Genomic DNA, 27,997 nt, shown 5'->3' with positions numbered 1-27,997 from the left:
ACCGCGCAGTCAGAGAGGCGCATGCGCACTTGTGTCTAGCGGCGTCGCTTTCTTGGTAACCCGGAGGGAGAGATTGGAAACCGCGGAGTTTCCTCTGGGAGGCCGCGGCCAGCCGGGGCTGACTTGCTATGTTGGGCTCCGGGGGCCGTTAAGAGCCGAGAGAGACATGAGGTGTCTCTGAAGCCCGGCCGCCTGGGCCATGAAGAAGATTTTTAGCAAGAAGGGCGAATCGCCCTTGGGCTCCTTCGCGCGGCGGCGGAGGAGCAGCGCGGGCGGCGGGGGCGAGCCCGGGGAGGGCGCCTACTCGCAGCCCGGCTACCACGTCCGAGACCGAGATCTCGGCAAGATTCACAAAGCTGCCAGCGCGGGTAATGTGGCGAAAGTGCAGCAGATCCTTTTGCTCAGGAAGAATGGCTTGAACGATAGAGACAAGATGAACAGGTAATGGGAGTCGCAAGCCGGGACTGAATGCCACGGGGGTAGGCGGGCAGGAAGAGGGGCCTCGTTTGTGGGAGCCACCTTGGGCCTGGATCAGCCTCCCACGGGCTCCGCAGCCCCTGGGACGGTGACCACCTTGTGGGGCTCCAGCTCTCAGGCCGCCTTTCTGAGCAGGAAAAAAAAAAAAAAAACAGAACTCGAGCTGATTTCCAATCCCCCCGAAATCCCCTTAGAACTTAAGTGACAATTTTAAAGTGAGTTAACGAACAAAAGCACGTACAGCGTTTTATTTTTAATGTACACATTTAAGACATAATGTCATATACTTTATGGAAAGGTGCATAATGAGATAAGCAGTTTCCATAATATAGCAACTTTTGGGTTAAAAATTATTTCTATAAAATCTTCTCGTCAGGCGCGGTGACTCGCGCCTGTAATCACAGCACTCTGGGAGGCTGAGGCGGGAGGATTGCTCGAGGCCAGGAGTTCAAGGCCAGCCTGGGCATTATAGCGAGGCCCTCCCTCACCCCCCTCCCATCTCTAATAGTCTCAGTTACTTGGAAGGCTGAGGCAGGGGCATCAGTTGAGTCCAGGATTTCTAGGCTGCAGTGAGGTATGTCAGTGACAACAGAGCAAGACCCTATCTTGCAAAAAGAAAAAGAAATAAAATGCCTTTAGGAAATAGAGACACATGTAATTTGTTTTTCTTGGCATTGCTTAAGCAATACATAGAATGGATTTTATGAATAAATGTCAGTGCATGATAAGATGTGGCCATTGAAAGTGGCAGTAGAGGCCAGGCGTGGTGGCTCACGCCTGTAAACCCAGCACTTTGGGAGACCAAGGCAGGCGGATATCTTGAGATCAGAAGTTCGAGACCAGCTTGGCCAACATGGTGAAACCCCATTTCTGCTAAAAATACAAAAATTAGCCAGGCGTGGTGGCGGGAGCCTGTAATCCCAGCTACTCAGAAGACTGAGGCAGGAGAATCGCTTGAACCTGGGAGGCAGAGGTTGCAGTGAGGCAGGATCATGCCACCGCACTCCAGCCTGGGCAACAAGAGCAAAACTCCGTCTCAAAAAAAAAAAAAGAAAAGAAAAGAAAGTGGCAATAGATACAGAAGTGTATTGGCATGTGAGGATACACTTTGGTATCTCAAGTGAGAAAAAAAATCAGTTTGATTGTATAATACCAGTTTGATATGTATATAAAGACTGTGGTCTTGTGTTAGCTGAAAATATGTACAAAACGTGGCAAAATTTGTTATTTCTGGGCATTTGTATAATAAGTCAGACTTTTTCTTTATGATTTCTGCAATGAGTATGTATAAAAGTTCTACTGAGAATTTATTGTTGATGAAGTAATCCTTGGGAAAAGAGCAGGAAGATGAATCTTGCACACATAAAAATAATTTCCCCCTCTTTTTTTTTTTTTTTTTTTTTTTTTTAGTGGATTGCTGTTATCTGACAACTTTTATCCTTTTCAGAAGTAAAGGGGATCTTGGCTGGGCGTAGTGGCTCATGACTGTAATCCCAGCACTTTGGGAGGCCCAGGCAGGAAGATTGCTTGACCCAGGAGTTGGAAACTAGCCTGGGCAACATAGCAGGACCCTGTCTCTATTAAAAATGTAAGGTAGGCCGGGCGCGGTGGCTCAAGCCTGTAATCCCAGCACTTTGGGAGGCCCAGGCGGGTGGATCACGAGGTCAGGAGATCGAGACCATCCTGGCTAACACGGTGAAACCCCGTCTCTACTAAAAATACAAAAAACTAGCCGGGCGAGGTGGCGGGCGCCTGTAGTCCCAGCTACTCGGAGGCTGAGGTGGGAGAATGGCGGGAACCCGGGAGGCGGAGCTTGCAGTGAGCCGAGATCGCGCCACTGCACTCCAGCCTGGGCGACACAGCGAGACTCCGTCTCAAAAAAAAAGTAAGGTAAATCTGATCTTTTTTCTCGCCACCAAAAAGAAGATAAAAAGTAAAAATTTAAAAAAGGGTATCTTTCTATCTGTATTTATAGATTTTATGTATACATTTTACCATATATGTGTTTTTATTATAGATTTATTATATATGCAAACAGGTACAATCATTTTATTTTAGTTGTGTCCTCACGACAATAAAAATACCAAATATAAATGATAATTAGGCTGGATTCAATGGCTTACGCCTGTAATCCCAGCACTTTGGGAGGCTGAGGAGGGTGGATCTCTTGAGTCCAGGAGTTCAAGACCAGCCTGGCCAACATGGTGAAACCCTTCTGTACTAAAAGTACAAATATTAGCCAGGTGCGGTGGTACACACCTGTAGTCTCAGCTACTTGAGAGACTGAGGCAGGCAGTAGAATAGCGTGAACCTGGGAGGCGGAGGGTACAGTGAGCCGAGATTGCACTCTGCAATCCACCCTAGGCGACAGAGCGAGACTCCATCTCAAAAAATAAATAAATAAGTAAATAAATAAATATTATTACAAAAGAATAAAAGAATTGCTCTACTTTATAAGAATTTTATTTAAAAATATTGAACTCCCTAACAATTTTTCCATTCTTTCAATCCATTTATTCATCAAACATAACCTGAATATCTGTTATGTAACAGACATAGTCTACTATCTCTCTTTATTTTTTTTTTTGAGACAGAGTCTCCCTCTGTCGCCGAGGCTGGAATGCAATGGTCAGATCTCAGCTCACTGCAACCTCTGCTTCCCGGATTCAAGCAATTCTCCTGCCTCAGTCTCCCAAGTAGCTGGGATGGCTAAATTTTTTTTTTTTTTTTTGTAATTTTTGTATTTTTAGTAGAGACAGGGTTTCACCGTGTTAGCCAGGATGGTCTCGAGCTCCTGACCTCGTAATCTGCCCGCCTTGGCCTCCCAAAGTGCTGAGATTACAGGTGTGGGCCACCGCGCCTGGCCTATTTTTTTGTTGTTGTTGTTGAGATGGAGTCTCGCTTCTTTGCCCAGGCTGGAGTGCAATGGTGTGATCTCGGCTCAGTGCAACCTCCACCTCCTGGATTTCAAGCAGTTCTCCTACCTCAGCCTCCCCAGTAGCTGGGATTACAGGCACATGCCACCATGCCTGGCTAATTTTTATATTTTTAGTAGAGATGGGGTTCTGCCATGTTGGCCAGGCTGGTCTTGAACTCCTGACCTCAAGAGATCTGCCTGCCTTGGCCTCCCAAAGTGTTGGGATTACAGGCATGAGCCACCGCACCCAGCAACATAGTCTACTATCTCTCAGGACCTTTCCATCCTTAAAACCTTTATGTTTACATACCTGCCCAGCCTGAGCAAGTTGAGAGATTTAAAATTAGACTATTAGGGTAATCTCAGTTGAAGCTTTTCCTCCCTCCTCTTATTTATTTTTTTGAGAAGAAATCATACTTGACACCCAGGCTGGAATAAAGTGGTGTGATCTTGGCTCACTGCAGCTTCACCACCGGGGTTCAAGTGATTCTCCTGCCTCAGCCCCCTGAATAGCTGGGATTACAGGCATGTGCCACCATGTCCGGCTAAGTTTTGTATTTTTAGCAGAGATGGGGTTTTACCATGTTGGTCAGGCTGATCTTTAACTCCTGACCTCAAGTGATCTGCCTGCCTCAGCCTCCCAAAGTGTTGGGATTACAGGTGTGAGCCACCGTGCCCAGCCCCTCTTTTTAAACAAAAGTGTTTCTGAAGGTAGAAAATTATAAGAGATAACCTTTAACTGTCCTTTTGAAAATGTATGTCTTAAACACTAATATTAGTCATTGGAAATACCTGCATATATTCTATAAATCTAAATATTGAATAAAATGAGCCAACCTATTCATTTGAATCCTGAGTTTCCTTTGTGTTGAAGTTTCCTGAAAACACAGTAAGAATTACTTTGTTTTAAAAGTTTGTTTTTCAGTTTTGAAAATGCTTCCAATTATAGTTGTAATAAATCATGAATTACAAGTGGCATTCCAATGTCAGAGATGTTGAAATGTGAGAAAATGAGCATCTTGGAATCACTGAAATACAGTGTTATCTCTAATTTTATTTATTTATTTTTTTTGTAGACAGGGTCTCTCTCTGTTGTCCGGGCTAGAGTATAGTGGCATGATCACAGCTCACTGCAGCCTCAACCTCCTGGGCTCAAGTGATTCTTTGGCCTTAGCCTCCTGAGTAGCTGGGACCACAAGTGTGGACCATCATGCCTGGCTACTTTTTAAAATTTTTTGTAGAGATGGGGTCTCACTATGTTGCCCAGGCTGCCCAAACTCTTGGACTCAAGCAGTCATCCTACCTTAGCCTCCCAAAGTTCTGGGATTCAGGCATGAGCCACCATGCCTGGCCTTATCTCTGGTCTTTAAAACATACTGTCAACTAGGTATAATTGTGTCATTTCATTTAATTAAACATTTTTGTTAAACAGTAGTAATGGTAATTATATCTAAGAATTATTGAGCTCTTATTTGTGCTAGGAACTGTTCTAAACATTTTGCATAGATTCTCATTTAAGCTTCCCAGTGGTGTCCTATGAGATAGCTACTATTTTGATCCGCATTTTATTGATGAGGAAACTGAGGCACTTACTAAGCCGTAATGAGTAAATGACAGAGCTTAAAGTAGGATTCAACCCCAAGTTGAACTGAATCCAAAGGTTAAGCCTTTTCTATTCAAATAGGTTGCTCTTTCATTTTTAATGTGGTGAGTAGTAAGAGCTAATCAATATTGTACTTTTTTCAGAAGAAAATTAAATACTTGTTTTGAAGGCGGAGGATTAACATGTGTATTAGTCTGTTCTCATGCTGCTAATAAAGCCATACCCTTTATTATATGGGTAATTTATGAAGGAAAGAGGTTTAATTAGCTCACAGTTCAGCCTGGTTGGGGAGGCCTCAGGAAACTTACGATCATGGTGGAAGGAGAAGCAAACATGTCCTTAACATGGTGTCAGCAAGGAGAAGTGCCAAGCAAAAAGGGGAAAAGCCTCTTATGAAATCATCAGATATTGTGAGACCTCACCATCACAAGAGCAGCAGCATGGGGGAACCACCCCCCCATGATTCAGTTACCTCCCACTGAGTCCCCCTCACCACACATAGGGATCATGGGAACTGCAACTTAGGATTTGGTTGGGGACACAGCCAAACCGTATCAACATGCTATTTAATGTTTATAGTTTTATGAATCATTGTATGTTTTGAGACAGTGCACTACAGTTTATAAAAAGTCCTGTTACTCTCATAGGACAGCTCTACATTTGGCCTGTGCCAGTGGTCATCCAGAAGTAGTAACTCTCCTGGTGGACAGAAAATGCCAGCTCAATGTCTGTGACAACGAAAACAGGACAGCTCTGATGAAGGTATATAGTAGCCAGCTCTTTCAGCATGAGATGGATTTGACTTAAATACATAGAATGAAAATGAATATATCTCATTAAAATATAACTAATTGGTGAAACCTGTGGTGTGTTTATTTTGCATTCCTAGAATTTATGATCTGTTTCTTGGTCTAATACTGGCAGGCTGTACAATGCCAGGAAGAGGAATGTGCAAGTATTCTACTAGAGCATGGTGCTGATCCAAATCTTGCCGATGTCCATGGTAACACTGCTCTCCACTATGCTGTCTATAATGAGGACATACCATTAGCAACAAAGCTGCTTTTGTATGATGCAAATATTGAAGCAAAAAACAAGGTAGAGATCAACCAACTTTATTTTTACAATATTTGAAATGCATTTGTTTCAACAGCGACATATGTAAGGGTTAGTTTTCCATATTTGGAAGCACAAGCATTCCCTGAATGAAAGTATTTTAAAATAATTTGTCTAAGATTTTACTTTAAATGTTTATACTTATTAGGCAGGGCACCTTTTTAATGCATTTATTGTAAATACTTGTGAAAACACAATTTGTTACAGGCAAATCTTTTTTTGTTGTTGTTTCTTTTTTTTTGAGACAGAGTCTTGCTCTGTCTCCCAGGCTGAAGTGCAGAGGCACGATCTCGGCTCATTACAACCTCTGCCTCGGCCTCCTGGGTTCAAGCAATTCTCCTGCCTCAGCCTCCCGAGTAGCTGGGATTACAGGCACCCACCACCATGCCTGGCTAATTTTTGTATTTTTAGTAGAGATGGGTTTTTGCCATGTTGGCCAGGCTGGTCTCAAACTCCTGACCTCAGGTGATCCGCCCACCTCGACCTCCCAAACTGCTGGTATTACAGGCGTGAGGCACTGTGCCCGGCCTAGAAGCTCTTGGTTTTGATGGGAAACAATACACTAAATACAACATGCCATGCCAAATGGTGTGATAGAAGCAGATATTCTTAGAACCAGTAAACATTTGAAGTGAGTTTTGGAGATGACTGGAGTTCATGTGGCGAGGCAGAGGAGGGTGTTTCAAGGGAAGCAAGTGTTTTTTATTTGTTTTCTGTTTTCTGTTTCAATTCATAGGATCTGACATAGGGTTTTCAGTTCAGCCAAGAAATAGTCATTTTATGCATTTTAAATTATTTTTGCTGTCTCACAGGATGACCTCACACCACTTCTACTTGCAGTAAATGGAAAAAAGCAGCAAATGGTGGAATTTTTAATAAAGAAAAAAGCAAATGTAAATGCAGTGGATAAGTTGGAAAGGTACAGTAGCTGGTTTTGTTTTCTTTTTTAAACCTGTGTGTTTAAAAGGTTTTTTAGATCTGCGTTTTGCATGTTACAGATTTTTTTAACCTGCTGGTTTTTCTTGAGGGGCAACAGTGATTCTGTTGCTGTTTCTCACTCAAGTCAGAAATATCAATAAGAAGGTTAACATAATTATGGGGATATAGTGACAAATAACAACACAAATCAGGTAGAAAAGCAGTTGCTTGGATTGGGCAATATAAAAGACTATACAGTAGGATTCCTCTTCTCATAATATTGACTGATGTTTGTTATTTGTAAACCCATGTTTTTGGCCATGTGATCTGTTAGCTAAAGAGGTTTCTTACCAGTTTTATAAGTTTTATAAAATGTGGACTTTAACTTTTAGTTTACCTTTTTTTTTTTTTTTTTTTTGACATGTAGTCTCCCTCTGTCACCCAGGCTGGAGTGCAGTGGCGCAATCTCGGCTCACTGCAACCTCCGCCTCCCAGGTTCAAGCGATTCTCGTGTCTCAACCTCCTGAGTACCTGGGATTACAGGCATGCACCACCGCGCCTGGCTAATTTTCGTATTTTTTTTTTTTCAGTTGAGACGGGGTTTCACAATGTTGGTCAGGCTGGTCTCGAACTCCTGACCTCATGATCCGCCCGCCTTGGCCTCCCAAAGTGTTGGGATTACAGGTGTAAGCCACTACACCCGGCTACTTTTTAACTCAATATTGAACTTCTTAACCCTTTTATGGTGATGTTCTAACCTCTGTTTATGCGCTTTTCCTTCAGAAATGCTGTATGAAACATCACTAGCAGCTTGAAATCATTTTTTTGGGTGCCTCTTTGCTTTAAGTTGCTGTGTTCTTTGGAGAATACTTAGGTTATCCCTAGGGGACTATTGATTGCTATTACCAGATACTATAGTTTCATTATTTTTTTCTTTTTCTATTTTTAGTATATTTTGATGTTTTTATTTTTAATTGGTATGGGCAAAGGGAAGAAAGACAGTTTTAATTGGATAAACTTTTCCTTTATTGAAGACAAGCCATAGATGGGTGATAAAGAGTAAAGAGGCTTTAAATTCACACAAGACTGGATTTAATTCCTTGCTTTCCCACTTGTTAAGTGTGTAAGCTTGGGGAACTTACTTATCACCAAATATGTTTTCTGATATGAAAAAGGGGATACTAAATATATCTCAAGGTGGTTGTATTTAAGTAAGATTATATAGCATTGAATTCGGTGCCTAGCCCATGCTTATTGGCATCATTAGCTGAAACCACTGTGACTCCTATTATTACCATTATTGTTATTATTATTTGAGACAGGGTCTGGCTCTGTCACCCAGGCTGGAGTGCAGTGGTGCCATCTTGGCTCACTGCAACGTCCGCCTCTCGGGCTCAAGCAATCCTCCTGCCTCAGCCTCCTGACTAGCTGGGACTATAGGCATGTGCCACCACACCCAGCTAAGTTTTGTATTTTTTGTAGAGATGGGATTTTGCCATATTACCCAGGCTGGCCTCGAACTCCTGGGCTGTAGTGGTCTCCCCATCTTGGCCTCCTGAAGTGCCTGGATTATAGGCATGAGCTGCCGCACCTGGCCACCATTATTAGTAATATTGTTTTAAGCCTGCAGGTAGCTCTTATCTGACCCCTAGCTGACTTTCAGTTGTAATATATTATATCAGACTGGAGAAGAAATGGGAGAATTCTTCATTTAAATCTTTGCCTACTTTAGATAAGTAAACTCAGCATAGGTTTTTGCCGTCAAAGGACTTCTATATAATACCCCAGTGAGACAAGAGGCCTCTTTTTTGTCCCTTCCTTTTAGCCTTGGTGGTAATTTACAAAGATGAGCACACAAGATGCTTATGTCTATTAGTAGATGTAAATAGTTAATTCTACACAGACAGTCAAGATACTAAATTGGTAAAGTATATCAAATTATCTGTGTACATAACTTTATTAAAGTTCCTGGGATGAAATTATCTCTCTTATTTATTTTTATTTATCTTTTCTGCCCTTGCTGTGATCAGTTAGTTCAGTAATAAGGGACAATTCTGTTATCTAGTTTAATGAGATGCTATATTTATAAGTGAATTCAGTTACAAATTATGAAATTTACTGAGATTGGAAACCACAAAGAATAGAATAACTAATAACCAAAATTAGGACTTAGTAATATTTTCTGAGAGTGGCAACATTTGAATATTAGAACCTTTGGAGAAATGTTTAATTGGGTTTTGTTTGGGATTCCAAAATAGTTTTAGCAAGAAAATTCAGGAACAAATTATTCTATTTCTTTACTATTTCTCTGAGCATTTAAAAAGTGTTATCTTGTTAAATCTTTATAACCCTAGTGAAATAAGGCAGTAAAATCCTTATTTTTTAGAAGATGTTGAGCCTAAGAGAAACTTGTTGTCCAAAAACAAATAGCTGTTGGTTACAGAGCTAGGACTTCTTCTGGGTTCAGAACACTTTCCATTATGTCAAGCTAACTCTAGTTAATTTGCTGAGCTATACTTCCCTTACTTCATAACTATTTCACCTTACTGTTTTTCTTTAATTTGAAGCTTAATAAGAAGTTTGGGCCAGGTGCAGTGGCTCACGCCTGTAATCCCAACACTTTAGAAGGCCGAGGCAGGCGAATCACGAAGTCAGGAGTTCAAGACTAGCCTGGCTAGCATGGTGAAACCCTGTCTCTACTAAAAATACAAAAAATTAGCTGAGCTTAGTGACGGGCGCCTGTAATCCCAGCTACTCGGGAGGCTAAGGCAGGAGAATCACTTGAACCTGGGAGGCGGAGGTTGCAGTAAGCCGAGATCATACCACTGCATTCCCGCCTGAGCAACAGAGTAAGACTCTGTCTCAAAAAAAAAAAAAAAGTTTGTAGAGCTTACATATTTGAAGTGTATGTAATAATTAAAGTTCTGCTATTAGCTCTGATATTGGCTGAAATACTCTAAGATTTTGAGATATTTGGTAAATTTTTTTGTATCAGTATTAAAATAATTTTATATATTACATTTTTCTATACATAGCAGTCACCAACTAATTTCAGAATATAAAGAAGAAAGGATACGTAAAAATTCTTCTCAAAATAGTAATTCAGGTAAGACTTCCGATAGTGAATTACTCTTGGTAAATACCATGGATAAAAAAGTAGAAGTAAGGAAGTGTTGATCACAGAAAAGCAGTTAAAAAAATCAGTGTATAAGGTGCATGTGTATTTTTTCTTAATTTCTCTTGGTAATCTAGAATTCAGAATTATTTAAGAAGTTACTTGTAGTTATTTATTATGTCAAACGGTACTATCTGAAAAAATTCATTTACTTAGTTATCATTTCTAAATTCCTATATGAAATTTTTGTATAAATAGGAAAAAAGGTTTTTAAGTTAGTATGTTGTGTATTTCCTTTATAATCACATTATAATGAAGTAGACTTGTTATAAAAAATGGATATTCTATTTAATTTTTATAATAAATGGTTTGTGTTTATTAAATGAATATTAATTATAGTTGACCCTTGAGCAACGTGCATGTTAGGACTGGTGATCCCTGTGCAGCTGAAAATCTGCATTAACTTTCGACTCCCTCAAAACTTAACTACTAATTGCCTACTGTTGACTGCAAGCCTTATGATAATATAGTCAATTAACATGTATTACGTATACGTATTATATAATGAATTATAGTAAAGTAAGCTACAAGAAAGAAATTATGATTAAGAAAATCATTAAAGAAGAAAAAATGTATTTACTACTCATTGAGTGGAAGTTGATTATCATAGAGGTCTTCATCCTGCTTGTCAACATCTTGAGTAGGTTGAGAAGTAGGAGGAAGAGGAGAGGTTGGTCCTGCTGTCTTGGGGTGGCAGAGGTGAAGAAGTCCACATATAGGTGGACTTGTGCAGTTCAAACCTGTGTTGTTCAAGTGTCATTACATAGTGATTTGTGTCACTAAAAATTAACTATCTTTAAAAGTGGGAACTCAACAGTGTCTTTCTGGTACCATAAACAAATGGCAGTAAGAACTGCAGAACTTAGCCAGTGTGCACCAATACCAATAGGAAATTATTTTTTAAAGATACTGAATACAGAAGTCAGAAAAGCAATTCCTTGTTGAGAAGCACAAGTCGTATTACTTATTCTTAAACCAACAAAATCTCATTATTACTGATTTTCTTCAGCCTAAGTTGAAATAGAATGCTTCTGGCCGGGTGCGGTGGCTCACGCCTATAATCCCAGCACTTTCAGAGGCCTAGGCGGGTGGATTATGAGGTCAGGAGTTCAAGACCAGCCTGGCCAATATGGTGAAACCTTGTCTCTACTAAAAATAGAAAAATTAGCTGGGTGTGGTGGTGCACACCTGTAATCCCAGCTACTCAGGAGGCTGAGGCAGGAGAATGGCTTGAACCAGGAGGCGGAGGTTGCAGTGAGTTGAGATTGCATCACTGCACTCCAGCCTGGGTGACAGAACGAGACTCCATCTCAAAAAAAAAAAAAAAAAAAAGGTGTGTTCTTCTGTCTGCTGGATAATTATGATGATAACAGTGATTTTGTTAGAACAAAACACTCTGTTATCATTAGCCAAAAGATTATCATGATGAATATTCAAGTATCTCAACTCTGGGCTCAACGAATTATAATGAAAGTACAAAAATATCCAACGGGAGACTCTAAAAAAAAACAGGAAAAAAAAAAAGGAAGTGCAGAAATGTTTTTTTTTTTTCGAGATGGAGTTTCACTCTTGTTGCCTAGGCTTGAGTGCAATGGTACGATCTCGGCTCACTGCAGCCTCCGCCTCCCAGGTTCAAGGGGTTCTCCTGCCTCAGCCTCAGCCTCAGCCTCAGCCTCCTGAGTAGCCAAGATTACAGGCATTCGCCACCATGCCCGGCCAATTTTTGTATTTTTAGTAGAGACATGGTTTCACCATGTTGGCCAGGCTGGTCTCAAACTCCTGACCTCAGGTAATCTGCCCGCCTTGGCCTCCCAAAGTGTTGGGATTATAGGCTTGAGACACCGTGCCTGGTCAGAAATGTTTCACCATAACAAAAATGCTACTATGCTACTATGCTACATTGAATGCATTGTATAATCTGAACTGCATAAAGACACATTTAATTTAGTACATATTTATCAAAGAACTTTTATAGGTCAGGTTTTGCAAGTTGCAAGAAGCATGACTATGGAACAGATATAGTTTTGGTCTTTAAAGTTATCATAATAGAATAGAGCTGTTCCTATTTCATTTGTGGTTTTTCAATGAAAACATTGTAATTGATTTCTATAATTGTTTACTTAGCAAATCACTGTCAAGTATCTTTTAGGTACTAAGCATTTTTCTAATGTTACAGAATGCGAACATTTTATTTCTTTCTTTCTTTTTTTTTTTTTTGAGATGTAGTTTTGCTCTTGTTGCCCAGGCTGGAGTGCAGTGGTGTGATCTTGGCTTGGCTCACTGCAGCCTCCGCCTCCCAGGTTCAAGCGATTCTCCTGCCTCAGCCTCTCAGGTAGTTGGGATTACAGGCATGTACCACCACACCCGGCTAATTTTGTATTTTTAGTAGAGATGGGGTTTCACCAAGTTGGTCAGGCTGGTCTTGAACTCCTGATCTCAGGTGATCCACCCATCTTGGCCTCCCAAAATGCTGGGATTACAGGTGTAAGCCACCATGCCCAGCTTCTTTTTTGTATTTTTTTCAAATCCACATCAGCTAACCACAAAATACAAACAAATAGACTCAGGTGCTTATTATGATCATTGTAATTTTTATTGTTTACTACTTTATTCAGTGCTTTTTGTGTGCCAGATGCCCTCTGGGAGCTTCTAATTATCATTTATTCCGTATTTATTATGTATTATTATGTGCCAGACACTTTATGGTAAAGAATTAAAGTTTTAAAACAGTGGGTGTTTTAAAGATATAAAGTAAGCATGCAGAGTGAGTAGAAGTTTGCCAGGTACAAAATCAGAAGAATGATCCTTAACAGAAGGAACAGCTGACAAGATTCCATGCTTGGCAGAAGGAACAGCAAATCTAAAGCTAAGACACTTAAGTGAACGTCACAAGGGTTTATGGGTGTTCAGTTTTGCTAGTGCAAAAAGTGTAATATGGAAGTGGTTGGGAATGTGGTGAATACCTAGCTAAGGCAAACTTATGAAAGATTTTTTTAATAGTTCAGCGTAGATCTTAGCCTGTAGGCCATATGAAATTTATCAGTTAAAATGCTTTTGGCTGCAAATAATGGGTGACCTAACTAGAAGTGCTAAAATAATAAGAACCATAGTTGTTTTGGTGATTCAGTGATGTCATTGGATCCCACTTGTTGTCCCTCTTTTAGCTGTGCCCTTGGCAGTGTTTTCGTTCATATCTCCCTTCATGGTTGGCTAAGTAGCAGCTCCAAACATCATGTTCTCACAAAAGTATAGATCTAACAGCTAGAAAGACTGCTTTTCTTTGTTTCTTTCTTTTTTTTTTTTTTTTAAGACGGAGTCTTGCTCTGTCACCCAGACTGGAGTGCAGTGGTGCGATCTTGGCTCACTGCAAGCTCCACCTCCCGGGTTCACGCCATTCTCCTGCCTCAGCCTCCCGAGTAGCTGGGACTACAGGCACCCACCACCACGCCCGGCTAATTTTTTTTATTTTTAGTAGAGACAGGGTTTCACCATGTTAGCCAGGACGGTCTCAATCTCCTGACCTCGTGATCCACCCACTTCAGCCTCTCAAAGTGCTGGGATTACAGGCAGGAGCCACCGTGCCCAGCCCATGTTTCTTTTAAATAGGAAGAAAACTCAGAAGCTTGCAGTGGACTTCTTATTTTATTTTATTTTATTTTATTTTTTTCAAGACAGTGTCTCACTCTGTCACCCAGGCTGGAGTACAGTGGCGCAATCACAGCTCACTGCAGCCTTGACTACCCGGCTCAGGTGATCCTCCCACCTCAGCCTCCTGGATACCTGGGACAATGGGTGTACGCCATCACACCTGGCTGATTTTTTATAGAGACGTTTCATCACGTTGCCCAGACTTGTGTCAAACTCCTGAGCTCAAGCCATCTGCCCGCTTTAGTCTCCCCAAGTGCTAGAATTACAGGCATGAGCCACCATTCCCGGCTATCTATCACATTTTATTAGCTGGTTACATCACATGCTCATTTTTAAACCAGTCACTGGGAAAGCAAATGTAATTACTGTAATTAGCTTAAAATAATCATTTCTTTTTTTGGAGCTGGGGAGGGTATTGGGATGCTAAATATCCAAGTAGGCTTGTGTTTTTCCAACAGGAAAGATTAAAGAATGGCTATTGGATAGGGAGTCAGCAATGTTTGCTGCAGGGATTCATTGGAGAATTTTAAGCATGGGAATCACAAGATTAGATCTGAGTAGTAGGGCATTCTGGCTATGGTGTAAAGCAGGGATTGGCAGCTTTTCTGTAAAGGGCCAGACAGAAGATATTTTAGGCCATGTATTTTTTTTTTTTTTTTTTTTTTTTTTTTAGTTGGAGTTTTGCTCTTGTTGCCCAGGCTGGAGTGCAATGGCGTGATCTTGGCTCACTGCAACCTCCGCCTTCTGGGTTCAAGCAATTCTCCTGCCTCAGCCTCCTGAGTAGCTGGGATTACAAGTGCATGCCACCATGCCTGGCTAATTTTTGTATTTTTAGTAGAAACGGGTTTTTTCCATGTTGGTCAGGCTGGTCTTGAACTCCTGGCCTCATAATCTGCCTGCCTTGGCCTCCCAAAGTGCTGGGATTACAGGTGTGAGCCACTGCACCCGGCCTAGGCCATGTAGTCTTTGTCATAGCTATGCAACCCTGCCATTGTAAGATGAAAGCAGTCATAGATAATATGTAAGTTAATAACATGACTGTGCTTTAGTAATCCTTTATTTACAAAACCGTATGGCTGGCTGGATTTGGCTTGTGGCCTCTAGTTTGCTGGTCCTTCATATATACAGGATAGATGGAAGGTAAGCACGTAAAGAGACTGGGAAACAAAAGAAGCTTTTGCAGCAGTCAAAGCCATAATTTCCTTGTCACTAATCCTTGGACTGGTATTCATCCATTATGAGGTTTTCACCATCCATGGTGAAATACATACAGTTAGGAAGCTCAGTTTATTTATTTTATTTTATTTTATTTTATTTATTCTTTTACAGATGAGGTCTCACTGTGTTAGGCCAGGCTGGTCTCAAACTCCTGGCCTCAAGTGATCCTCCTACCTAGGCCTCCCAAAGTGCCGGGATTATATGCATGAAGCACTATACCTGGCCAGTTTATTCATTTTAAAATGTTGGTCTTTTTCTTCATATTAGGACTTTTTAATTAGTTTTGCTTAGATTTTTTTTTTTTTTTTTTCATTTAAGGAATAACATTTAAAGTGCATGGGTTTTTTTTTTTTTTCTTTGTGAAAGCCATCAGTTCAGAGTCCATGTTTAACTAGGAAATATAAACATATTAAGTAAATACTATATTAAGTAAATAACACATTAAGTAAATGTGTTTATATTTCCAGGGGTAGTGGAAATGTAAGGCAGAGGCAGAAAAGCAGTACAGTTAAAAGGATTTAGTGATTATTGAGTGTAAAGAGTTAGGGGACAGAGACGAATCTCAGATGATTCGTAGATTTCCAGGTTGTGCACAGGCGTTTAAACTGGACACCAGGAGTAGGAAATTGTCAGGTGAGTAGAGAAGACTGGCAGGTCTTCAGGGAAGATTAACTTTTTTCTATAATGTGAGTTTAATGGAATATTTATGTAGGATATTAATTCTATTATAGTCTCCAGATATGGTCCCAGAGGGATACTTTGTAACAAAGCATCGGTCTTATGCTTTAAATTATATATATTTTTCTATTGTTGATTTAAAATGTGTTTTACTTTTCTCTTTAATAGTGGATGACAGCTCTGAAGACTCCTTAAGCAGGTAGTATTTTGCAGATTTTTAAAAATATATTTAAAGGAATACAGAGAAAAGAAACTGTCTGTTGAGTGCTCTACTCTGGGATAGACACCATATTATGTGCTTCTCCATATAGTCATCCCAACAGCTTTGCAAAGTATCCGTGCTATTATAACCCAACTGTGTGGTTCAGAGAGGTTGATTAATTGGCCCATGACATCACAGTTAGCAAGCAACCGACCCATGATTTGACTCAGCCTGCTTGGCTCCCAAATCCCTTCTCTTGCCCCTCAACATAGATTGATAGAGACCTATGCAGGTCTGGATCAAGGTACAGGTCCAAATCAGATCAGTTCAGAGACCTTCATTTAGTTATGTGTTAACTCTCAGAGTTTTTCTTAGGAGCCTGGTTAATCCAACAATTTGTCCTAATATGTTTGATAATTGCAGTGGTAACTACTTTGATTTTATCATCAAATGTTTTAGGCCAGACCTCACTTAGCTGTGGCCACAGGGCCATACATTTTACATAAGCAGACCACCCAAGTCCTAGGAAGGAATTATTTTATTGTAAGTGAAGGCTATCTACCTGTAGACCATATTGTGTTAATTGTATTTCGCATGTAGTTAGAGGATATTTCAGATTTATTTCTCTACCTACTGACTTCCCACTTTGGTTTTCCCTTTAGGCTAGTACTCCAGCTCCATCTGAGTTGCTAGAAAGGATATGATTTTGTTTCTCTCTCTTTTTTTTTTTAAATAACTGCATAGGGCCAGGCCTGGTGTCTCACGCCTGTAATCCCAGCACTTTGGGAGGCTGAGGCGGGCAGATCACGAGGTCAGGAGATCAAGACCGGCCTGGCTAACATGGTGAAACCCCGTCTCTACTAAAAATACAAAAAAATAAGCTGGGCGTGGTGGCACGCACCTGTTGTCCCAGCTACTCAGGAGGCTGAGACAGGAGAATTGCTTGAACCTGGGAGGCAGAGGTTACAGTGAGCCAAGATTGTACCACTGTACTCCAGCCTGGGCGACTGCGTGCGACTGCATCTCAAAAAAAACAAACAAAAAAAATCAAACCAAAAAAAAACAAAAAAACTGCATAGTATTCTATGGTATATTTATACCACATATTCTTTATCCAGCCAACTGTGTTCTATTATATTTTTCCATTTCTGCGAGCTGTATTCCCCATTTTCCTATCAACAGAATCAAAGCACCTAGAATTTCAGGATTTTAAGGAATCAGACTAATCGGAATGCTATTTCAATCTGTGTTTAACATTTTGGTCAAATGGTTCAGATAGAGAACCTGAAACTCAGATTAAGGGGATTTATTTGGATATGATATTCGAACTCATTTCAGAGCCTAGTACTCTTCCTTCTTTATCATCCTACAGGTTAATATTTTAATAATAGAAAGAGTGAGTGGATCTAGTGAACCCAGTGGAAGAGGAAAGAATGGAATTAGCAGAGGGAGGCCAAGTTTGAAGAGAAACAATACTGGGTTGGATAGGAACAGGGCTTTTGGAAAAGAGATCAGAATATTGGGGTTTCTGACAAGTTCGATAATGATAAATTATAGGAATGAAGGATACAGGATGTTGGGAATTATCTAGAAAGGCATATTAAAATAGAGGGTTCAGGGGAGTCCTTAACAGGTTGTTGCTTTTCTTGTATAATTGGAAGAACTGATAAACTCTCAGGGTTTCTACTGAAAAATGTTAAAATAATATGAGCCACTGGGAAGAGTCTCTACAGCCAATAGGAATGTGCTGTGGCTACTTCTGCCTCAACTTATAGAGCGATGGCTTTGAGCCCTCAAGTACTTTGGAGCTGGAGGCTGCTGAACTACGTAGATCTGTGGCCCAGGGCAGGTGTCCCCTCGCCTCTGCCTCTTTTCCCAATTCTCTTCTTTGATGTCCTTCTCATGGACATGTAGGGTAGGGCAGGAGTAAGATTGGCTGGCAAGTCAGTCATGGAGCTACCCAACTCACAGAGTTGGGCAGTTGGTAACATGCCTGTGCTGGTGGCAGATGACGGAGACTCCATTTAGCTTGTTTTCCAGGAGCAGAGAAATAGAGAGCTCCTACTCTTGGGCATTTGAGACCATCCTTTCAGGAATTTGTGCTTTTATCGGCTGAAGACTTAAAGGTTGGAGGTGCTATGGAGCCCTGCAGAAGAGGGATCTGTAAGTGGGAGCTCATAGGAAGGAAGGTGTTTAGATAGTACTTAGGGAAATACAGGTACAACTACCAGGACTCCTCCAGCAGTCTCTCTCTTTGGGTATCTGAGTGCCTATAAATATTTTTAAGGGCTTGCTAGTTTAAGGCGGGACCTCTATAGGGAAAATAATTGGATTTTATAACTTTTAATGTTTTAGTTTTTCTAGTATGAGTAGTCCCAAAAACAGCATATACATTTGTGTTTTGACTTTTGCCCATCTAGCTTTCAAACATTTCAGACATTTCAGGGGACTCCCTATACTGTTTTAGGGTGAAGGGAAGCAATGAGGCCTACTTAAGTGGTTTCCATGCTGAAGAACCAAGACTGCCATTTTTGAGTGGCACAGATTAGTCTTTGAACTGGAGATAGATATGTGGAGAAGGGACAGTGTATCTTTCTACCTTGTTTTATTTATTTATTTTATTATTATTATTATTATTATTATTATTTTTTTTTTTTTTTTTTTGAGACAAGGTCTTGCACTGTTGCCCAGGCTGGAGTGCAACGGCACGATCTCAGCTCACTGCAACCTCCACTTCCCGGGTTCACACAATTCTCCTGCCTCTGCCTCCCAAGTAGCTGCGACCACAGGTGCACACCACCAAACCTGGCTAATTCTTTGTATTTTTAGTAGAGATGGGGTTTCACTATCTTGGCCAGACTGGCGTTGAACTCCTGACCTCATGATCTGCCCGCCTTGGCCTCCCAAAGTGCTGGGATTATAGGGATGAGCCACTGCACCTAGCCTATTTATTTATTTTTATTTTTTGAGACAGTGTGTCACCCAGGCTGGAGTGCAGTGGCATGATCTCTGCTCACTGCAGCCTCTGCCTCCCGGGTTCAAGCGATTTCTTGCCCCAGCCTCCTTAGTAGCTGGGATTACAGGCATGTGCCACCAGGCCTGGTTAATTTTTGTATTTTAGTAGAGACAGGGTTTCGCCATGTTGGCCAGGCTGGTCTCGAACTCCTGGGCTCAAGTTATCTGCCTGTCTCCACCTCCCAAAGTTCTGGGATTACAGGCGCGAGCCACCACATCTGGTCTCCACCTTGTTTTAGATTATCAGATTTATGCTGGTTCAGGTAACCAAAGTTAAATCAGCCATTAATTGGATTTTCAGTTCAGCCTTCAGGACAATTTGTGAAGACAAAGTATTCACAGGCTCTGCCAGTGTCTTGGCTGTCACTATTAGTTATAGAACTAAGGTTGTTGAATGTTTTATAGTTTCGGAGAGGTAGAGGCAGCAATAGGTAACTAAAATAGTTTTCAAAAACAAGGTCAAATTTTAATTAAATCAGGAAGCATCATTTAATATACAGATAGTTGACCTTTCACCAGGGTTTTGTTTTTTTTGGAGGGGGCATCCAGATAGAAAATTGTAAGCTGGTTTTTGTTTTGTTTTGTTTTTAAAGAAATGAATTCACTCATTTTTGTATATTTTTGTTCTAAAGGCTTTCTGGCAAACCAGGTGTTGATGATTCATGGCCTACCTCAGATGATGAAGACCTCAATTTTGATACCAAGGTAAAGTACTCTGTCATGAACTTAATTTTCTTATGCTGAATCTAGTTTCATATAGTATTCTCTTAAAATTTAGCAGTGGTCTACTTATTATTATTTTCTGTTTGGAATGGAAAGGTGGTCAGAGGAAGCCATTTTATAGAAATGTGGCCAGTTGAATTCTTCTTTTTTTTACTTTATTTTTTACTTTGGTAAATAACAAAGGATTGATAAATAATTTGAGGGAGTGGGGATTGCAAAAAAAAGAATATTCTGGAAAATACATAGTGACAGGAAAATTATATTGGGAAAAGTTTTCCTATAATAGAGGAAATATGAAATTTGGTCAAAGTTTATATGGATAAGCATTCCTACTATGATTTTAAAATCTTTTTCCGAAGGCCGGGCGCGGTGGCTCAAGCCTGTAATCCCAGCACTTTGGGAGGCCGAGACGGGTGGATCACGAGGTCAGGAGATCGAGACCATCCTGGTCTACACAGTGAAACCCCGTCTCAACTAAAAAAAAAAAATACAAAAAACTAGCCGGGCGAGATGGCGGGCGCCTGTAGTCCCAGCTACTCGGGAGGCTGAGGCAGGAGAATGGCGTAAACCCGGGAGGCGGAGCTTGCAGTGAGCCGAGATCGCGCCACTGCACTCCAGCCTGGGCGACAGAGCGAGACTCCGTCTCAAAAAAAAAAAAAATAAAATAAAATAAAATAAAATCTTTTTGCACTTTTCTCTGTAGTAAGAATGTTACAACTTTCAGGAAGTATTAGATAATCATTTTTAACTAATTGGATGATTTAAAATTAAACTCTTTACTACAGAAGTATTTTTTTAAAAACTGGTTGTAAATACTAATCAGTATTATCAGGGATATTCTATGAACAAAAGCCTGTGTTACAGGTATGTGTTTCTCCATGTGCCTCATTATACTTAAAGCTTTTCCTTTTCTTCCTTGACTTAAGCTCACACTTGATTGATAGTCATGCCTCTATTTTTTTTCTCCCTACACTTTCATCTTTTAAAAATGATTTATCTCAGCCTAAATGTTTCCTTACAGAATACGTTTCTTCAGTGTCTGTTTTTTCAGTCCATGTCTGTCTCCATTTGCAGCATATTTAGTTGCAGCTTTCTATTTAGTAGTTCTGTGTGGCTTTTGTTCAGCAATCATCGCCCCACAAGGATTATTTTTGTTTTTTTCTCTCTTTCTTGTAAGGAGCTGAATTTATACAATCGTTTATTTTTAGCTTTTTGACAGAATAGAAGCAGCCTATACTATTTGCAATGCCAACCCACTTAAATAAGATACACTAAGAATAAAATGCTCACAGTTTTTATCACAAGAGGTAATTCATACAAATATAAATTATGCATACACTTTCCAGAAAATAATATGTAATTAATTTAAATGTCTTCATGTTTGACTTTTATAATACTTTACCTAGGAATAAATTTTCCTTCTAGGCTACTGTGGTTAAGAAAATAATTGCATAGATATCATAGTATTTGTAAAATAATCAACTAGGGGTAAGGGGAGTAACCTGTGGAGGATATCTGTATCATCTCTCATAATCCTTACCCCATGAGAAGATGTAGTAAATGGCAGAACTGAGGTTTAAATCTACCTCTGAGTGACTCCAAAATCTGTGTTCTTTGTGTTAGATCATGTAGTAATTTGTCACTGTCTATTACAGTCATTTGATCAAATTTGATACTTGTTATTTTTAAAGCTTGTTATTCTTATTTTTGTTTTCCAGAATGTCCCAAAACCAAGCTTAGCAAAGCTAATGACTGCTTCTCAGCAATCCAGGAAAAATCGTAAGCTGTTTGAAAACTGATTATTCTTGTGTTATTCACTGATTCTTAATTACAAATATTTTCATTTACTCTTTATTTTGTTTTTACTGTAGTAGAAGCAACATATGGCATTGTGAGAACAGGAAGTAGAACTTTGTTTGAGGATAGAGATTCTGATAGTCAAGATGAAGTTGTGTTTGAAAGCCTTCCTACAACATCAGTCAAAGTCCAGGGCTTTTCTCATCCTACCTGTCAATCACCTGACCCTCTTCCAAAACCTTCCCACAAGTCATTAGCAAACCCTGGTCTTATAAAGGTAAGTTGTTTTTTAAAAAACTTTTTTCACATACCCTTCCCCTGCCCCCACAATCTTCACAATGATGCATCTATTGAGATGATCATATGGTTTTTGTTTCTGATTCTGTGTATGTGATGAATCACATTTATTGACTTGCATATGTTGAACCATCCCTGTATCCTTGAAATGAAACCCACTTGATCACGGTGAATTATTACCTTGTGATGTGCTGTTGGATTCGGTTTGCTAGTATTTTCCTGAGGACTTTTGTATCTATATTCATCAGAGATATTGGTCTGCAGTTTTCTTTTTTTTGTTGTGTCCTTTTCTGGCTTTGGTATAGTGTGATACTGGCTTCATAGAATGAGTTAGGGAGGATTTCCCCCCTTTCAATCTTTTGGAATAGGTTCAGTAGAATTGTTACCAGTTCTTTTTTGAATGTCTGGTAGAATTTAGCTATGAATCCATGTGGCCGCAAGCTTTTTTCTTGTTGGCAATTTTAAAATTACTGATTCACTCTCACGCTTATTACTGGTCTGTTCAGGATTTCTGTTTCTTCCTGACTCAAGCTAGAGAAGTTATATGTTTCCAGGAATTTATCTATTTCCTGTAGATTTTCTAGTTTGTATGCATAGAGGTGTTTATAGTAGTCTTGAATGATCTTTTGTGTTTCTGTGGTATCAGTTGTAATGCCTCCACATTCATTCCTACTTGAGCTTATTTGTATCTTCTCTCTTTTCTTAGTTAATGTAGCTAGTGATCTATCAACTGTGTATCTTTTTAAAAAAATCACCCTGCACTGTGGCTCACTCCTGTGATCCCAGCACTTTGGAAGGCCTAGGCAAGCAGATCACCTGAGGTCAGGAGTTTGAGACCAGCCTGGCCAACATGGTAAAACTGTCTCTACTAAAAATACAAAAAAATTAGCCGAGCGTGGTCTTGGGTGCCTGTAATCCCAGCTTCTTGGGAGGCTGAGGCAGGAGAATCACTTGAACCCAGGAGGTGGCGGTTGTAGTGAGCCAAGATCGTGCCATTGCACTCCAGCCTGGACGACAAGAGTGAAACTCTGTCTAAAAAAAAAAAACCAAACAAACGAAAAACAAACTTTTTGTTTCATTGATCTTTTGTATTGTGTTTTTGGTTATAAATACATTTAGCTCTGCTCTGATCTTTGTTATTTCATTTCTTCTGCTAGCCTTGGGTTTGATTTGTCCTTGTTTCTCTAATTTCCTGAGGTGTGATATTAGTACTGATTTGCTATAACAGGTTTTAATAATTTGTAGCACTGTTACTTATTTCAAAACATTTTAAAATTTCCTTCTTGATTTTATTACTAACTCCGAAATCAGGAGCAGATCATTAAATTAAACGGAAATTACCATATGTTTGTATAATTTTGAGAGTTCCTTTTGGAATTGATTTCTATGTATTCTGCTGTGGTCTGAGAAGATACTTCCTATGATTTCAGGTTTTTTAAATTTATTAAGACTTGTTGTGTGGTCTGTCTTGGAGAACAGTCCATGTGCTATAAGAATGTATATTCTGCAGTTCTCAGGTAAAATGTTTGGTAAATATCTGTTAGATTCATTTGTTCTTGAGTGCAGTTTAAGTCCAGTGTGTTTTTGTTGGCTTTCTGCCTTGATTACCTGTCTAGTGCTGTCAGTGGAGTGTTGAAGTCCTGTACTGTTATTGTCTTGCTATCTCTTTTCTTAGGTTTTCTTAGGTCTAGTAGTAATTGTTTTATGAATCCGGGAGCTCTGAAGATAGATGCGTATATATTTACAATTTTTAGATATTATTGAATCGATCCTTTTATCGTTATATATGTGACCATTTTTATCTATTTTTACTGTCGTTGCTTTAAACTCTGTTTTATCTGATATCGAAATAGCTTCTCCTGCTCACTTTTGGTTTCTCTTTGTGTGAAATATCTTTTTCCACCCCTTTATCTTGAGAGTACAGGAATCCTTACATGATAGGTGTGTCTCCTGAAAACAGTAGAGAATTTGGTTTGTGATTTTTAAAAATCCATTCTGCCAACCTGCATCTTTTAAGTGGAGCATTTAGACCATTTACATTCAATGGTAATATTGAGATATGAGGTGCTATTCCAGTCATTGTGTTGATTGTTACTTAGTGACTTTGTTTCCTCTATTATGTTTTGTTTTATAACCTTGTGAATTGTATGCTTTCAGAAATTTCTAATTTGTTTTGTATCAACCTTTTATTTCAATATTGAGAACTTTTATATAGATTTCTTGTAGGGCTGGTCTAGTATTGACAGATTCCCTCAGCATTTGCTTGTTCAAGAAAGACTTTATTTTTCCTTCATTTATGAAACTTAGTTTTGTTTGATACAGAATTCTTGGCTGACAATTTTTTCCTATTTAAGGAGGCTGTAGATAGGACTGCAATCCCTCCTGGCTTGTTAAGGTTTCTGCTGAGAAGTCTGCTGTTAGTCTGATAGGTTTTCCTTTACAGGTTATTTTTAAAAATTATTTTTATTTAGTTTTATTTTATTCTTTTTATTTTTATCTGATTGGATTAATTTGAAAGCCTTGTCTTCAGACTCTGAAGTTCTTACTTCTGTTTGGCATAGCCTACTCTTAAAACTTCCCACTACTTTTTTTCCCCCCTTGAGACAGAGTCTTTCCCTGTCACCCAGGCTGGAGTAGCATAATGTCAGCTCACTGCAACTTCCACCCACTGGGTTCAAGCACTTCTCCTGCTTCAGCTTCCCTAGTAGCTGGGATTATAGGTATACACTACCACGCCCGGCTAATTTTTGTGTTTTTAGTAGAGGCAGGGTTTCGCCATGTTGGCCAGGGTGGTCTCAAACTCCTGACCTCAAGCGATCCACCCACCTTGGCCTTCCAAAGTGCTGGGATTACAGGCGTGAGTCACCACACCCAGCCCCCCACTACATTTTGTAGTTCCCTAAATGTGTCTTTCATTTCCAGAAGTTCTGATTGGTTTTTCTTTAAAATATCTTTCTCTTTGGAAAATTTTTCATTAAGATCCTGAATTGTTTTTGAAAATTTCTTTATGTTGGTTTTTACCTTGCCCTTATGTATTCTTAAGTAACTTAATAGTCAATCTTTTGAATTCTTTATCTGATATTTCAAAGATTTCATCTTGTTTTGGATCAGTTGCTGGAGAGTTAGTGTGATCTTTTAGGGAGATTATAGAATGCTGTTTTTTCATGTTGCCAGAATTGTTTTTCTGGTTCCTTCTAATTTGGGTGGACTATTTCTTCTAATTATTTTTGAATTTATTTTTGATTTGACTGGGTTTTTAAAAATTTACTTTTCCCCCCTTGAGGATGTGACTTTAATGTCTATAGTTTATTGTCACCTAGTTTCAGCTCTGGGTGCTTTCAGTAGGGAAGACCTTGTAGTAGTGAGTTCCTTGGTTACAGAGAATCTTTGTGTGATGATTTTCTCAGATGTTGGTAGTAATAGCGATGCACTGGGTGTGTAAGCAGGTTCACTGTTTCCTGTGGGACTGGAGTGGCAGAAGTCTCACGAATCTTATCTCATTCTCCAGTGTTGTGCACTTAAAAATTCAGATGCCTACTCTGTTTCCCAAAACATTTTTTTCCCAGTATTTTATTTACTGGATTGAATATTTCAGGCCTCAGACTGAAGGTACTCATGGGTAAAAACTGGTTGCAGCTAAAGCAGGTGGATAAATGCAGTACCCCAAGGGTGACCTTGACAGAGGTGGCTGGGGGAGCTCTCAGTGATATGCACTAAGGTGTTTTCAGGGGGAAGGGAGGGAGCCACCACAGCTCCCCTTCCAGGCCAGCAGGAAAGCAGTCTGCCTCCCAGTCACACTCCTGACCTGGTATTCCAGCTAGTCAGATCAGACAGGACCTTTTTTTAATCTGCAGGAATACTGGTGTTCCATGTAGAGAGGGATTGTGATCCTCATGCAAGCCAGAATGTGGAGGGCACTCCTGTGGGATGCAGTCACCCTGAAGTGCTTCAGGAAGGCTGTCTACAGATGCACCCACGTCATGCTCTCATGGGAAAAGCCCCAGCTGTGTCTGCAGTGGTGGGCGAGAGGGAGAAGTTCTCTTCTCCAAGACTCTTCACATGCCCCAGGGCTACCTATTAAGGGAAAGCCCTAGATTTTCTCCACTGAGGCCAGCACTGCACCTGTCGCTCTGCTGAAAAAAACTTCCCACAAGCAGAAGGTCTGCAATCTGGTTTCTTTTTTTCCCTCGGGGTGCCCTCTCAATGTGGTGCATTCCTTCCCCTGGGAGTAGCAGCCCTTGAGGACCTGGCTGCTGTGAATCCTGCTGCTCCTCTGGGTCTAGCCACCCAGTGGGCTGCCATACTCCAGGGTGGTGCTGGGGAATGTCTGCAAGGGATCCAGTGAGATAACCTGTCCTTGAGTCTCCCAGCAGTGGGTACCAGCACCTGCTCTGATAGGGTGGGAAGGGGAATGACATAGACCCTGTGAGATTTCCTTCATTACAAATAGCCTTTGTGTGTTTTCTCAAATGCCAGCTGTAGTATTAATGTGCTGGGCTCATAGACAGACGCAGGACCTCCTGGTTAGCCAGAATGGTGCAGGCAGTGGTGATAACTGAGGATGCACAGAAGTTTCCTACTTCCTTGGTACTGTGTCATTGTGCTTGCAGATGCTGTGCTGGTTGACTTTTAGCCAGGAGGTGGCGCTTGCAAAAGAGCGCCAGTTGTGGTGGTAGTGGTGGGATTTGTTTGCCTTAGGTTACCCAAGGTAAATACTCTGGAGTCTCAGACAATGGTTGGGGCCATCGAGCTCCCAGAAGTCCCTGTCCATTGTGTTATGTTAGCATAGCAGGTGGAGGGGCAAAGCCGGGTCGGGGCTAGGTGAGGCCAGTCCACACTCTGGCTCCCCACATGTGGGTGCAAGCAGCGGCCCCACTGGGGATCAGAGGGCAGTTCCCTGGCTGCTAGAGTAATGTTCCAGGGAGGAGCTCAGCTACCTCCGCTGCACAAAAGAATCCACAGAAGGAGCCGGGGATGTCAGGCAGCAGTAAGTCTCACTCAGCTCTCACGGGCTTGCCAAGGCAGGTCTCATACCTATAGGGTTCTGCTAGCAGCAGCTAGTTGGGTTCCAGTCAGCCTGTGCTTGGAACTCAGAATTGCCCCAGGCCATAAGCCTTCCTGAGGTACAGAAACCTTACTTTCAAGCCACGCCCCTCCTGATCTGCCTGTGGAACAAGGGGCATCCAGCTCCCGCAGCCTGGACTATAGCACACTTCTTGTTCACCCTGTGGTTCTGGCCAACGGGGTCATCCCCACTCAAGAGGATATGGCAGCTCTCATTTGGGAGCTTCTCTCCACCTGTGACAGCAGCCTGAGTTAGCTGACTGACTTCTGGGAGGATGCCTGTGAGGTAGGATCAGGAGTGGTTTGCCTCTGTCCCTGCTAGAGTCAGAGAATGCATGCAAAGTGTGTGGGGATGCCACTTCTCATGTGCTCCCCACTGCTCACTCAGCTCCAGTGCCTGGGGAGTTAGGGCTTCCCTGTGACCTGGATTGCCGGGCTTCCCTGTGGAAGTGTGTGTCCCAGAGACCGTCTCTCCCGTTCACACTCTGGAGACTCACGATTTTCTACCTGGTTCATTGTGTACACTGCTGCCTGCCTGTTCTTTCACAGGGCCTCTGGTTTCTTTAAGTTTTTCTGTTAAGGTCCTGTGTTGCTTCTTGGAAAAAAGTTTGCAGCGCAAATCCCTCCACACTATTTTGTCTTTCCAGATGGGAGAGGCTTGGTCACAGTGCCTCCCATCTGTCATCTTGGGAAAAAAATTAGAGAAAAATAATTTTAGTATAAGGATTCTTAGAGAAATGAATGTAGCAATTATTTATTTCTGCAGATACTCTGATTTATCTTGTGCTAATAATTAATATCTGTGTGTAATGGACATATATGCACACGCCAAATGAAAGCGATCAAAATTTATTATTGCTTTCTAAAATAAACTGCGTATTATAGAATCATAAGGAAGGAAAGATTGTCAAGAGGGTTTACAAAATTATCTCTGGGCTGGGCGTGGTGGCTCACACCTGTAATCCCAGCACTTTGGGAGGCCAAGACGGGCAGATCACGAGGTCAGGAGTTGGAGACCAGCCTGGCCAACATAGTGAAACCCTGTCTCTTCTGAAGATACAAAAAATTAGTTGGGCGTGGTGGCGCATTCCTGTAATCCCAGCTACTGGGGGCTGAGCCAGGAGAATTGCTTGAACCCGGGAGGTGGAG

At 40.8% G+C, this 27,997-nt stretch overlaps 1 protein-coding gene across 7 annotated transcripts in view; it reads left to right on the top strand.

Annotated features, from left to right (window-relative positions):
* The first annotated feature begins 19 nt into the window (after window positions 1-19).
* Window positions 20-27,997, top strand: part of ANKRD26 (ankyrin repeat domain 26) — a 95,253-nt gene continuing 67,275 nt past the window's right edge. For 3 of the 7 annotated variants that reach the window (XM_033208832.1, XM_033208831.1, XM_033208830.1), the window contains exons 1-9: window positions 20-441; window positions 5,645-5,759; window positions 5,922-6,095; window positions 6,926-7,032; window positions 10,067-10,137; window positions 15,919-15,949; window positions 19,600-19,672; window positions 21,409-21,469; window positions 21,562-21,764. In XM_033208832.1, the coding sequence (XP_033064723.1) occupies window positions 200-441; window positions 5,645-5,759; window positions 5,922-6,095; window positions 6,926-7,032; window positions 10,067-10,137; window positions 15,919-15,949; window positions 19,600-19,672; window positions 21,409-21,469; window positions 21,562-21,764 (1,077 nt within the window). In that variant the 5' untranslated portion in view covers window positions 20-199. Of the gene's footprint in view, window positions 442-5,644; window positions 5,760-5,886; window positions 6,096-6,925; window positions 7,033-10,066; window positions 10,138-15,918; window positions 15,950-19,599; window positions 19,673-21,408; window positions 21,470-21,561; window positions 21,765-27,997 lie in introns of those variants that run through there. The other 4 variants (XM_033208835.1, XM_033208834.1, XM_033208836.1 and 1 more) reach the window with 3 other exon arrangements.

Source organism: Trachypithecus francoisi, unplaced genomic scaffold (genome assembly GCF_009764315.1).
Source record: "Trachypithecus francoisi isolate TF-2019V2 unplaced genomic scaffold, Tfra_2.0 Lachesis_group9, whole genome shotgun sequence".
Lineage (NCBI taxonomy): Eukaryota > Metazoa > Chordata > Mammalia > Primates > Cercopithecidae > Trachypithecus > Trachypithecus francoisi.
The sequence above is the reverse complement of the archived record's forward strand: the minus strand, read 5'-3'. Positions and strand labels throughout refer to the sequence as shown.